The 13,924-nt window shown below is 41.3% G+C and overlaps 1 protein-coding gene and 2 non-coding genes across 3 annotated transcripts; 1 reads left to right on the top strand and 2 right to left on the bottom strand.

The window, feature by feature from the left end:
• The first annotated feature begins 1,323 nt into the window (after positions 1-1,323).
• LOC114445812 (15-hydroxyprostaglandin dehydrogenase [NAD(+)]-like) lies at positions 1,324-6,871 on the top strand. The gene is made up of 7 exons (XM_028421049.1): positions 1,324-1,506; positions 2,309-2,429; positions 2,809-2,915; positions 3,131-3,227; positions 6,136-6,212; positions 6,295-6,452; positions 6,527-6,871. Exons 1-7 carry the CDS (start codon positions 1,414-1,416, stop codon positions 6,645-6,647), a joined length of 774 nt encoding a protein of 257 aa, XP_028276850.1. The 5' UTR covers positions 1,324-1,413; the 3' UTR covers positions 6,648-6,871.
• A 1,635-nt stretch (positions 6,872-8,506) lies between these two features.
• On the bottom strand, positions 8,507-8,579 carry trnav-aac (transfer RNA valine (anticodon AAC)). The gene has a single exon. It is a non-coding gene; the product is annotated as a tRNA-Val (tRNA).
• Positions 8,580-8,786: 207 nt separating this feature from the next.
• trnav-cac (transfer RNA valine (anticodon CAC)) lies at positions 8,787-8,859 on the bottom strand. Its single transcript has one exon. It is a non-coding gene; the product is annotated as a tRNA-Val (tRNA).
• Positions 8,860-13,924: the final 5,065 nt, after the last annotated feature.

Genomic DNA, 13,924 nt, shown 5'->3' with positions numbered 1-13,924 from the left:
CATGTGCACACAGAGCCCTCGTTTTATATTTTAAACCATAAAGTAGTGTTTAGTTTATTTTAAAATTAGGTTTAAAACACAAGCTTAGTGTCTTACAGATGATAAGGCAGCCAAATGGCTCTCTATCGCCATCTAGTGGCCGCACACATATCTATCAGCGACTGTCAGGACTGACGTTGGTCCCTTCATTCCAAAACCCGTTTAACCCTTATGCACTGTTCGAGACATTTTTGTCCTCCGAGAGTATTTTTTCTGTTTAATTTGGCCACAGGTGTGTCTATATGTGAGCAAATTGAATAATTTTAGCTGAATAAGCTTAATTTTACATACATTTTGATAATATGATTTTCAAATTTTTCATAGGTCAATAACTGGGGGCAAATTTTACAAAAACGGGACTCTGTGGTTGTGTGTGCTCACACACAACAAGGTCTCTTTCTCTCTAACATACACACACAGTGTGTAGACACACAATTGTGTGCTAAAATACTTAACTCCATATACAAGCCAGAAACTACACTTCATAAGCACAGGCCTGCAGGTAAAGGGTCAATAGGGTCATTAACTGTAAGGGTAAACCACCAACAATCAAGAATGCGTGATATGTAGTGCCATGGCTGTGCAGTCAAAACATGTGGTTATAATGGAAGTCTATGGGACAAAAATGTCCACGAACGAACACGTAAGGGAGAAAAAATGAAAATCCAGTGCTGTGCAAAAACTAATAATACAATATAGTCAATGTTGTTACTAATGTTTGACATGACCAAGACTGTAACTGTAACTTTTCTATTAAAAATGAGCCATTTTGTGTGCTTTTTCCCCAAATTTCAGCACAACCCCTTATGAAATTGGTGATTAAAAGGTTAAAATCCTGGGGGAAAATGAGTTTTTTACTACTTTTGATCAGAACTGAAGTGAATTAAAAGGTCTACGCAAAAATATGAAAAAAAATTTATCTGATATATTTTTAAAACCGTTAAAGTTAGAGGAAGTTTTTGTCCCGAACAACACGACAGGGTAGTGTTTGCAAACGTTGCACAAGGGTTAAAAAGTCCTGTCCTAATAGAAATATTCAAATAAGAATAAAGATGTCAACAGAACTGCGTGTGGACGCTCTAACGTTCGTCACATGCATATAAAAATGTCATATTTGAGGATAAACTACAAAAAAGAGGCGTGGCTTTGTTTAGTCTGATTTAGTTAATTAAAAACAAGCAGAGTTGATTACATTCCTTTGTGGAGATAAAAAAAAAAAAAACCTGTCCTCCAGCAGCAGCTGTAGGTTGTATGCGCCTTCCTGGGGATGATGGGCGGTGTTTATAAGACAGATCGGGTTTCTGCTCTCTTCCACATTTCATCCAGAGGTCCGCTCTCTCTCTCTCTCCTCACAGTTCTGACCGAGCAGCTGACATGGCTCTGGAGGGTAAAACCGCTGTGGTGACCGGAGCAGCGATGGGCATAGGAAAAGCAATGACGGAGATTCTGCTGCAGAACGGTGCCAAGGTCAGGTTTTTGACTCATGTTTGGCTTCACACGCAATCAATATGTCATGAGTTCAAGTTTTAGTCGACTGTTGAAACTACAAATTAGACCGTGCACATTTGAACTGACTGCTTGTTTTGCACAAGTTTCATACAGATATGATAAGAAGTAGGTCACGCTGAGTTGATTTAAGGCAGTAAAATGTGAGATAGTAAAGGTTGGCTGTGAAGACATACCACAACCACTACCTATGTAGTAAGTGAAACATGCAGCATGCATGGGCATGCCATTGAGAAGGAGAGAGACCGGTCTGGAAGTTGTTTTGTTTTGTTTGTTTGTTTGCATTCTGTTTGCATTTTGCAGCCCAGCCTCAGCAGTGAATGAAATTTGACTGTTTATGATCATCATACCTGCATGTGAAGAAGTGTGCATAAAAATCAGGCACCTGGGAAAAGACAGGTCACACCGGTAGCCGAGTAAAGATGCAGGAAGTTAGATGGGTTTTTAACCCAGTTAGTAGTTAGAAGTAGTTTTAAGAGTGAAAGTGGAGGGACTGTAAAGCAGTTTGTATGTCAGAAGTACGACCACATATCACCCTGAGCCAACGCTCCTCCCCACAGATCAATAAGTTTATATGCAACTATGGGCGGTGAGGCAGAACAACATAAACGATGCAGCAAAGCACGTTTTCCAAAAGAGAAATGTTGCTATTAATCATTAACAGATGCCTGTTGCTTAGGTTTATGTGTCATGTATGTAGTAAGACATGGAGATTTACTGCTTGTGTTATTTTAAAGAGGCGTAAACGAGTTGATCCGAACAGGTAGTCCTCCTGGACGTGAACGCAACAGCAGGAGAGAGTTTAAAAGAAGCCCTGAACAAAGAGTACGGACAGAAGACTTTGTTCCTGAACTGTGATGTGGAGTCAGAAGAGCAGCTCAAAGGTAAACACACACACACACACACACACGCTTGAGTTTAAACATCTGTAGAAACAAATGAAACTAATCAGTTCCGCCAAACCAGTTGTTCCATGCAGTCAGCAGATGTTTGTCACAATTCTAGGGATTAGATTAGATCCACCCCCTGAGGAAATCGTTGTTTCTTTTTAGTTACACTGAAGGAGGAGAGTGGAAATAATCTACTGAGGTCTGGAGAGAGAAAGAAGCCACGCAGAGGCCTTGATATATTTAAAATGCTCAGTTTAGTAGCTGGAGGCAGTGGGCACTCACAGCAGACATGATGCAATCATTAAAGTTGGCAAATAGCTGAGAGCTGAGTGTTGAAATGAAACATGAACCACTAAGTGTTTTTTTTCTTCAGCTGCCTTTCAGAAAGCTGCAGACACCTTTGGAAGAATAGACATCCTGTGCAACAACGCCGGCATCCTGAACGAGGCCACATGGGAGAAAACCGTCTCCATAAACCTGGTAAGAAACGGAGAGATCAATGAACTGTGTGTGGAGGTGGTTCCACCACAACACATGCTTCATAGTAAATCTGCAGCCTTCCATGAATTCAGGATGATTCACTGTTTTTAACAGTTTAGGAGGTTGCATTAAGCTTCCTTTGGTTCGTTTCACAACATTTGATTCACAGACTTCCTGGATAAGGAAACATTTGATTGACAGACTGTGTGTTGTAGATGGGTGTGATCAGGGGGAGTTACCTGGCTCTGGAGCACATGAACAAGATGAGTGGAGGTCAGGGAGGAGTCATCGTCAACACAGCATCCATGGCAGGTAAAGCCTACAGCCACAAAAACCTGCACAAGTGCAAAAAACTGCAGTTCAACCAGCAGCCTCTAGGGGCTCCAAAAGTGAGTCTGTAAAACAGCCAGATATTACAGTGTTTAGTGACAACTATAAAGGGGTTTTCTATAACTTTTACTTTAACTAATTTCAAATCAGAGCAATTCATGCCTCTGTGTATGCCTCTGTATGTCAGCCTGTCACCATGGTAACAGCAGAGGAGACCTCAAAAACCACTCCGACTTTGAGTTTCGGAATAAGAAAATTCGAAATACAAGTTTGATAGAGCAGCATCTAATGAGCGTTTTAAGACTTAACTGGAGTCTGTACCTTGAAATTTGAGGAGATACATTTAGCAGATGACCCTCGTTGAAGGGCTCTCTCATAGACTCCCATGTTAAAAATGACGCCAAAATTGCCTAATATTTGAAACACTATAATTTTTTTGAAAAAAACTTGAAGTTGACCCGGAATGTCCTCTGTGAGATGAGATGTTGATGAAGATTCTCAGTCATCCAGGTCATCATACGTAGAGAAGGTTGAAGCAAGGCGTCTGGATTTGTAGAGTTTTCTAGAAGACGTTTCGCTGCTCATCCAAGCAGCTTCATCAGTTCTAACTGTTTGGTGGGGAAACATGGTTTATATGTGGTTACAGACCTCAGTGGGTGGGTCTGGGTAAAACTTTAAAAAACTTACAAACAATAGCACTAAATGTTTCCATACTTACCTGTGATGTTCTGGCTGACTGGGCCAGGTGTGTCTAACGACTGGCTAACGACTATGAAACTGCCGGAGGGGGACTGGTTGACAGCCCTTTGTTCTTACTGTGAGTATGTGTAAACTTCCTGGGAATGGATGGAATCACTGCATTGTATGTGGTAGAAAGATGATGTCTGAGGCCACCACCTCTGTTAAGGGAAGGTTTTTCCAGCTTAACATAGATGGCTTCCTTGACTCCTCTTTCATACCACCTTTCCTCCCTGTCTAAAATGTGAACGTTGTTGTCCTCAAAGGAGTGTCCTTTGTCTTTGAGGTGGAGGTGAACAGCTGAGTCTTGTCCTGAAGAGGTGGCTCTCCTGTGCTGAGCCATTCTTCTGTGGAGTGGTTGTTTAGTTTCTCCAATGTACAGATCAGAGCATTCCTCACTGCACTGGACTGCATATATCACATTGCTGTGTTTCTCCCTGGGAATCTTATCCTTCGGGTGAACCAGTCTCTGTCTCAGTGTTGTCATAGGTTTGAAATGGACCGGGATGTCATGGTTGTTGAAGATCCTGCGGAGTTTCTCTGATACTCCTGACACATATGGAATGGAGATGTTCTTTCTCCGCCTGGTGTTGTCCTTCTTCTTGTTGTTGGGGGGTCTTGTTTTTGTGGCTTTGATGAGTGCCCACTTCGGGTAGCCACATGTTTGCAGGGCCTTCCTGATGTGGTGTTGCTCCTTCTTCTTCCCCTCTGAGCTGGTGGGTACAGTTTGTGCTCTGTGCTGCAGGGTCCTGATGACTCCCAGTTTGTGTTCCAGTGGGTGGTGTGAATCAAACAACAGGTACTGGTCCGTGTGTGTGGGTTTCCTGTACACTTCCACATTGAGGCTCCTGTCCTCCTCAATATGTACTGTGCAGTCCAAGAAGGCCATATGTGTCAGGAGTATCAGAGAAACTCCGCAGGATCTTCAACAACCATGACATCCCGGTCCATTTCAAACCTATGACAACACTGAGACAGAGACTGGTTCACCCGAAGGATAAGATTCCCAGGGAGAAACACAGCAATGTGATATATGCAGTCCAGTGCAGTGAGGAATGCTCTGATCTGTACATTGGAGAAACTAAACAACCACTCCACAGAAGAATGGCTCAGCACAGGAGAGCCACCTCTTCAGGACAAGACTCAGCTGTTCACCTCCACCTCAAAGACAAAGGACACTCCTTTGAGGACAACAACGTTCACATTTTAGACAGGGAGGAAAGGTGGTATGAAAGAGGAGTCAAGGAAGCCATCTATGTTAAGCTGGAAAAACCTTCCCTTAACAGAGGTGGTGGCCTCAGACATCATCTTTCTACCACATACAATGCAGTGATTCCATCCATTCCCAGGAAGTTTACACATACTCACAGTAAGAACAAAGGGCTGTCAATCAGTCCCCCTCCGGCAGTTTCATAGTCGTTAGCCAGTCGTTAGACACACCTGGCCCAGTCAGCCAGAACATCACAGGTAAGTATGGAAACATTTAGTGCTATTGTTTGTAAGTTTTTTAAAGTTTTACCCAGACCCACCCACTGAGGTCTGTAACCACATATAAACCATGTTTCCCCACCAAACAGTTAGAACTGATGAAGCTGCTTGGATGAGCAGCGAAACGTCTTCTAGAAAACTCTACAAGTCCAGACGCCTTGCTTCAACCTTGTCTACCTCTGTGAGATGAACAATTTGTTAGTTGAATGGCTGAAATCGGTCAATGTATGCTGAAGATACGCTGCGCCAAAAAACATACGGAAGAATAAAAAAGAAGAAGAAGAAGAAAGAGGGTGAATAGTTTGATTGCCTAGCAACGGAAATCAAACTAATTGTGCATAATTATAGGCGCGGTCACGTTGAGTGACAGGTGGGTGCCATTTTTCAGCAGTGCCTGTGTTTGCCCGCCCTCCTCAGCTCTACTTGTGCTCCACTTCTTTGTCTGTATTTGGAGTTTAGGCAGACTGTGAGGCTGCCAACATGGCAACAGTCTGAGCCTTCCACAGAGACTCAACACAGCTTCATAGTTACGTGTGTGTGGTCCTGTGTAACAAACCAACAATAATTCAGCCTACAGTGACACTTTAAACTTTAAAATGTTAGCATAACACCTGGAGACAGAAACTCTCATCATTAATTAATGCTGACTCCATGCATCCTGCAGGCATCGGCCCTTTTCTGAGCTGTCCTGTGTACACGGCCACGAAGAGCGGAGTGGTGGGCTTCACTCGAGCCATGGCAGTAAGGAAGGTTTCCTTTACCGAACTGTGTTTACAGTAACTGTAGCAGAAAAAGACGGCTGATTGTTTGCATGCTTTATCAGGCTGCCTCTGTGGCATCAGGCTACGGTATCCGCTTCAACGCCCTGTGTCCAGGTTTCGTCCAAACTGAACTCATGTCCAACATAGTAGACAGACTGGGACGGTTCTCCCACCTGACCGACGCCACCCACAAACTAGTTGAGAAGATGGGGGTATTAAGGTGAGTCCTTTTTATCACCTCCATGTTGTTTCCGAGCTCCATGAATGTTCATTTAATTTTTTTTTTTAACTCAGTGTGTCTGAGGTAGCCGAGTGCCTGCTGGAGCTGGTGACAGACGAGACGAAGAATGGCGAGGCCCTGGTGGTGTTTCCAAAAGGAAAGAAATACGTGACATTTTCCTCACTCCTCCAGTAGAAGCGACACACTGTGACACCGTCACACAGCAGACTCGACCCTGCATCGACACATTAAAGTGCTCACATGCTAAATCTAAATAAGAAGAGATGCTTTAAAGATGGATCCACAGTTTATTGGATGGTGGTGGTTATTAAACGATTAATCTTTTATGTCATTTTATTTCATAATGATGTTACTCAGGAAATAAAAATTATTCAAAATTAAACAGTGTAGATAATATTTGGATCGTTTCTTGTGTCTTTTTAAAAATGTGTGTTTAGAAGAAATCAGTAGGTTTACAGTCTTCTGCAGGCTGAGAACCAGACGAGTCTGCTTTGTTCTAAAGCGACACTCCTCCCATTGTCAGAGAATTACACCCCCAAAAAAATAGAAACACAGTGCAGAGCCACATTACCTTAATCCGTGAATTCAGTAACGTGTAATTTGATTTGTACTTTTCAAACAATGGCGCCGAACGTAATAGGCAGCACAGTTGTGGTGGAAGATGCTGACTGGTCAAACCTTTGCTCACAGCCTCGAGCCTCAAACGTCTGTCATCTGATCAGTTTTGCAGGAACCCTGAGAGACAACCAACGCCGAGGAGACTTCACAAGGAGAGAGTCATCATGTGTGTGGGTGCAGTATTTATTTTTCAAACTAGGGTTGACACATGACTGGGCCTCTAAATGTCAACCTTTAAATTCAAACAATGAGAGTGGCAGTGTTAAGATAGGAAGGTGCCTGTAGAGACAGGATGGCTTAGCAGTGGGCCGAGACCTGCAGGATACAGGCTTAGATGCACTGGACATGTGATCTGTACCTGCCATAGATGCTGTGTTGACCATGACGCCTCCGTGATGACCTCCACTTAACCTGCTCATGTACTTAAGATAACACCCACCTACACCACAGAAGGGAAATTCATTCTGTTAAATAGCTCTGGCATCTCAGCCTGTGTCCATTTGGGACACAGGCTGAGATGCTATTCTCGTTATTCTTCAGATAAATTTGTGTTTAAACTGATCGGACAAAACCTCTAATCCAGTGGATTATATGGTAAATGGATGACAGACAGGCGTGGATTATTCTCATGCATTACTGCTGGAAAGAAAATTGATACTCCTACCCACTGACATGGTTTTAATGCATTGCTGCCTGGACTTAAGTCATGAAGCTGAAACTGGCACACAGATTTATCACTTTAAAATGCCACAGGAGGAAATGTTACCAGCATCAAAAAGCTTCTGATCGTTATAGTGCGGACTGTTTGTCCTGTCACAGTACAGGGCTGCATTTTGCAGAAATATCTCACACACTGAACACTGTGTTCTTTTGTGCATAAGAAGATCATGTTGAGTGATAATAATAAAAAAACATTACCGTATTAAACATTAACATGATAAAATCTTTCTAGAAATGGCTACCGTTACCATGCATTCACACCTAGAGCGACTAAAACTGTAAAAATCGCCAGAAGTAATTTTTTATGGGCAAGAACAACTGAAGCAACTAATAAGTTACATATAAAAACCTTGGTGAGGGTAGTAGAACAGAGGGTAGTAGGACAGAGGGTAGTAGAACAAGCAAATGTAAAACCAGTAAAAGCTGCAGCCGTGACACCACATTTTTTGAAAATACATCATTTATCATGGTATTGTAATGATAATCATTGCATAATACTTCTTAACCTAATACCTGAATGCATAAATTACACATGACAAACATGATCCAAGAGTTTTTTTGAGGTTTTCAAGATTCTCTCTTCTCTCTCTTTCTTCAGAAAATGTGTAACAATAAAAATAAATTAGATATTTCCTTTTGAAACAAGCGTGTTTGATATTAAGTGTTGTTTCTCAATTTATCTGAAACAAAAGATGTGTTTCCGCCCGGTTTCGAACCGGGGACCTTTCGCGTGTTAGGCGAACGTGATAACCACTACACTACGGAAACCTGCCTTGCTGCTTCACGGGGAAAAGAGGAGAAGACAAGATAACTGTATACGTATTGCTGACTAGAGATTAAACAACGAACCTGCTGCCCAGGTGCAGCCACGTATCAATGTATGTTCATTTAGAACGTTTTAAGTGTAGAAGCCATACGCTCACTAACATTATGGCAAATGTATTTTCTCAGGTGTTATAAGTCAAACAAAAACGATGTTTCCGCCCGGTTTCGAACCGGGGACCTTTCGCGTGTGAGGCGAACGTGATAACCACTACACTACGGAAACCGTTATGTACAACGCCACGGTAATTCTGTTCATATACACAGGCAGAAAATACACAAGTGTTCTGGTTCGTCTACATGTTTTTTTTTTACAGTTTTTTCTGATTGCTTAAACACTAACAATGATTCTTATAGCACAATTTCTAAAACTATTAATAGTTTTAGCAAAATCACTCACTGAGTTTGCAAAACTAAAAGCAAAAAAACTGCTTTACACTCAATTTGCACTTTTGTAACACACAATTTGCAATTGTATAAATATAATAAACTTCACAGCACTCTTTTTGCTGAACTGTAAACACAACTCACTGCTTTACACACAACTTCCAAATGATCAACACACTCCTAGTAAAACTACACACATTTATGGCTGGTATTTACACTATTTTGCCAACTGTCTGGCTACACTGTCACTTGTGAGAACAGTTTTACATCATTAGTTCACTTTGCAATCAGCATGAGCTCTGTAAATAAGACACAGGTAAGCTTCAGTGTGGAGAACAATGGAGGGAGAAGGAGACTGAGAAGAGTGAGAATTAGAGGAGGATGAGGACATGAGGAAGCAGGAGGAAGAGGAAGAGGACGAGGAGGTGAAGAGGAAGGAGGAAGGGTAAGAAGAAATAGAATTACTGATGTCATCGGAGCTACAATAGTGGATCATGTGATCAACCATGGAATGACCCTGAGGGAAGCCGGACAACGGGTTCAGCCTGAGCCGCTACAATATAGCAAGCATCATGAGGACATATTGATGAGAATGGGTTAGTACAGTTCCTTCACTCTAAGTTTTTCTCTAATGAGAAAAACATCAATACTGTACATGTAAAACTGAAACTGTTACTCCACAGAATTGCTAGACATCCAGCATCTGGAAGGAGGCATGCGAGGATATGGACCAGGCATCATGTCAGGCCTGGATACGGCACTCCAGGAGACATGTTCCCCGGTGCCTTGGACTAGAAGACATTGCATGTGATGTTGATGAAATTCTGTGGCCGGACCCAGAGAGACAATGAGACTGATTTTCTCTCTCTCTCTCTCTCTTTCAGTGAAATTGTATGTTTTCTAGTGTTTGTTTTGATGTGTGTGAATAAACATTCATACTTGAAATTTGAATCCCTGTGTTTCTATAGAACTATTTATGACAAAAGTTTGACCTCACATGGACAGACCTTGTGCACAGAGAAAGCAAAAGCCAGATGTGTTTTCAGTTACAGTTTTTTCTGATTGCTTAAACACTAACAATGATTCTTATAGCACAATTTCTAAAACTATTAATAGTTATAGCAAAATCACTCACTGAGTTTGCAAAACTAAAAGCAAAAAAACTGCTTTACACTCAGTTTGCACTTTTGTAACACACAATTTGCAATTGTATAAATATAATCCACTTCACAGCACTCTTTTTGCTGAACTGTAAACACAACTCACTGCTTTACACACAATTTCCAAATGATCAACACACTCCTAGTAAAACTACACACATGTATGGCTAGTATTTACACTATTTTGCCAACTGTCTGGCTACACTGTCACATGTGAAAACTGTTTTAGATCATTAGTTCACTTTGCAATCAGCATGAGCTCTGTAAATAAGCCACAGGTAAGCTTCAGTGTGGAGAACAATGGAGGGAGAAGGAAACTGAGAAGAGTGAGAATTAGAGGAGGAACATGAGGAAGAGGAGGAGGACGAAGACTAGGAGGTGAATTTAGAGGAAGAGGACGAGGAGGTGAAGAGGAAGGAGGAAGAGTAAGAAGAAATAGAATTACTGATGTCATCGGAGCTACAATAGTGGATCATGTGATCAACCATGGAATGACCCTGAGGGAAGCCGGACAACGGGTTCAGCCTGAGCCGCTACACTGTAGCAAGCATCATAAGGACATATTGATGAGAATCGGTTAGTACAGTTCCCTCACACTTTTGTGAAGGAACTGTTTTGTAGGTGTACCTTACTCTAATGAGAAAAACAACAATACTGTACATGTAAAACTGAAACTGTTACTCCACAGAATTACTAGACATCCAGCATCTGGAAGGAGGCATGCAAGGATATGGACCAGGCATCATGTCAGGCCTGGATACAGCACTCCAGGAGACATGTTCCCCGGTGCCTTGGACTAGAAGACATTGCATGTGATGTTGATGAAATTCTGTGGCCGGACCCAGAGAGACAATGAGACTGATTTTCCCTCTTTCTCTCTCTTTCAGTGAAATTGTATGTTTTCTTGTGTTTGTTTTGATGTGTGTGAATAAACATTCATACTTGAAATTTGAATCCCTGTGTGTTTATAGAACTATTTATGACAAAAGTTTGACCTCACATGGACAGACCTTGTGCACAGAGAAAGCAAAAGCCAGATGTGTTTTCAGTTAATACCATCAGTGTGTAGTTGGCACATTGTGTGCTTAGTAATATGGTGGTTTGTGTTAACTGTGTGGTACAAAAATACCATTTTTACAAAGGTTTGAAGAGTTAAGCAAGATGTATTAGCTTTTGCAAAAGATCTACAATGTTTTGCTGATTTGGTTTAAGGTTTTTTTATTTGTGTGTAGAGTTTTGCACAAATAGCCAATAGTTACAGAAATGTGCTTAAGCAATCAGAAAAAACTGTAATGTCATGTCAGGAGTATTTGGTCTCATCGTTTTCAAGTATGACCTCCTTTGAGTTGAGTGATAAATGATAGAATTAGTGTTTTCCTTTCTCCTCAGTGACAGAAATGTGACTCTGGATGTCTCTAATTTCTGCAAATACACACACTAAAGCTTTGTTCACTTGATTTGAAATGGAAATCTTTCTACAAACAAAAATCCTGTGTCTTAGTGATGCAGTATTTTTCAGATATATGTGGTTACAGTGAAGAAATTTGGGTTTGTTTGTGTTTCTTTTTTGTGGTGTTGCTGTTCCTCTTGGCCTGTTGTAAGAATTTTGGAGACCACAGGTTTTGCTGAAAGCCCCTCTGAAAGGCCACATGTGAAACCGAAATAGAAAAAAACCTGTCTGCTTGCTGGAGAAAAAGAAAGTGTGTTTCCTGTGTGACACGGTGGACTAAGTGTGTAAATCTACACGGTGATTCCCCCTTTTTCTACTCAGATGAAAACAAGGGGAATTCTGAAATTACAGCTTTCCCTTTTTTTACATTTAATAATTTACCACTGGCTACAACTTCCTGTTTGTTTATCATGCTAATAATGCAACTTATTCTTATTATTGTATGTGGTAGAAAGATGATGTCTGAGGCCACCACCTCTGTTAAGGGAAGGTCCAGCTTAACATAGATGGCTTCCTTGACTCCTCTTTCAAACCACCTTTCCTCCCTGTCTAAAATGTGAACATTGTTGTCCTCAAAGGAGTGTCCTTTGTCTTTGAGGTGTTTGAGTTTCATAGTCGTTAGCCAGTCGTTAGACACACCTGGCCCAGTCAGCCAGATCATCACAGGTAAGTATGGAAACATTTAGTGCTATTGTTTTGAAGTTTTTTACCCAGACCCAGCCACATAGGTCTGTAACCACATATAAACCATGTTTCCCCACCAAACAGTTAGAACTGATGAAGCTGCTTGGATGAGCAGCGAAACGTCTTCTAGAAAACTCTACAAGTCCAGACGCCTTGCTTCAATCTTCTCTACTTATGATGACCTGGATGACTGAGAATCTTCATCAACAAACTTCTTATAGCACATTTTCTAAAACTATTAATAGTTATAGCAAAATCACTCACTTGCAAAACTAAAAGCAAAAACACTGCTTTACACTCAGTTTGCACTTTTGTAACACACAATTTGCAATTGTATAAATATAATCCACTTCACAGCACTCTTTTTGCTGAACTGTAAACACAACTCACTGCTTTACACACAATTTCCAAATGATCAACACACTCCTAGTAAAACTACACACATTTATGGCTGGTATTTACACTATTTTGCCAACTGTCTGGCTACACTGTCACATGTGAAAACTGTTTTAGATCATTAGTTCACTTTGCAATCAGCATGAGCTCTGTAAATAAGACACAGGTAAGCTTCAGTGTGGAGAACAATGGAGGGGAGGAGGACATGAGGAAGCAGGAGGAAGAGGAGGAGGACGAAGACTAGGAGGTGAATTTAGAGGAAGAGGACGAGGAGGTGAAGAGGAAGGAGGAAGGGTAAGAAGAAATAGAATTACTGATGTCATCAGAGCTACAATAGTGGATCATGTGATCAACCATGGAATGACCCTGAGGGAAGCCGGACAACGGGTTCAGCCTGAGCCGCTACACTGTAGCAAGCATCATAAGGACATATTGATGAGAATCGGTTAGTACAGTTCCCTCACACTTTTGTGAAGGAACTGTTTTGTAGGTGTACCTTACTCTAATGAGAAAAACAACAATACTGTACATGTAAAACTGAAACTGTTACTCCACAGAATTACTAGACATCCAGCATCTGGAAGGAGGCATGCGAGGATATGGACCAGGCATCATGTCAGGCCTGGATACGGCACTCCAGGAGACATGTTCCCCGGTGCCTTGGACTAGAAGACATTGCATGTGATGTTGATGAAATTCTGTGGCCGGACCCAGAGAGACGACAAGAGATTTTCTCTCTCTCTTTCAGTGAAATTGTATGTTTTCTTGTGATTGTTTTGATGTGTGTGAATAAACATTCATACTTGAAATTTGAATCCCTGTGTGTTTCTAGATCTGTTTATGATAACAAGTTGGACCTCAAACTGACATACCTTGTGCACAGAGAAAGCCAAAGCCAGATGTGTTTTTTAGTTAATACCATCAGTGTGTAGTTGGCACAATGTGTGCTTAGTAATATGATGGTTTGTGTTAAAAAATACAATTTTTACAAAGGTTTGAAGAGTTAAGCAAGATGTATTAGCTTTTGCAAGAGACCTACAGTGTTTTTCTGATTTGGTGTAAGGTTTTTTTTATTTGTGTGTAGAGTTTTGCACAAATAGCCAATAGTTACAGAAATGTGCTTAAGCAATCAGAAAAAACTGTAACAACCGATAGCAACAGTACCATTTCCTTGTTTCTCTTCTGTGTGATGACATGCAAAGAGGAAGTGACTC

The sequence above is a fragment of the Parambassis ranga genome, chromosome 14, assembly GCF_900634625.1.
Source record: "Parambassis ranga chromosome 14, fParRan2.1, whole genome shotgun sequence".
NCBI classification, from domain to species: Eukaryota; Metazoa; Chordata; class Actinopteri; family Ambassidae; genus Parambassis; species Parambassis ranga.
The sequence above is the reverse complement of the archived record's forward strand: the minus strand, read 5'-3'. Positions and strand labels throughout refer to the sequence as shown.

Bases quoted from the DNA above. Each gene is read 5' to 3' on its own strand.
- LOC114445812 (XM_028421049.1), top strand. From the start codon at position 1,414: ATGGCTCTGGAGGGTAAAACCGCTGTGGTGACCGGAGCAGCGATGGGC. The intron at 2,430-2,808 runs GTAAACACACAC...TTTTTTCTTCAG, and splicing joins GTCAGAAGAGCAGCTCAAAG to CTGCCTTTCAGAAAGCTGCA. The intron at 2,916-3,130 runs GTAAGAAACGGA...TGTGTGTTGTAG, and splicing joins AAACCGTCTCCATAAACCTG to ATGGGTGTGATCAGGGGGAG.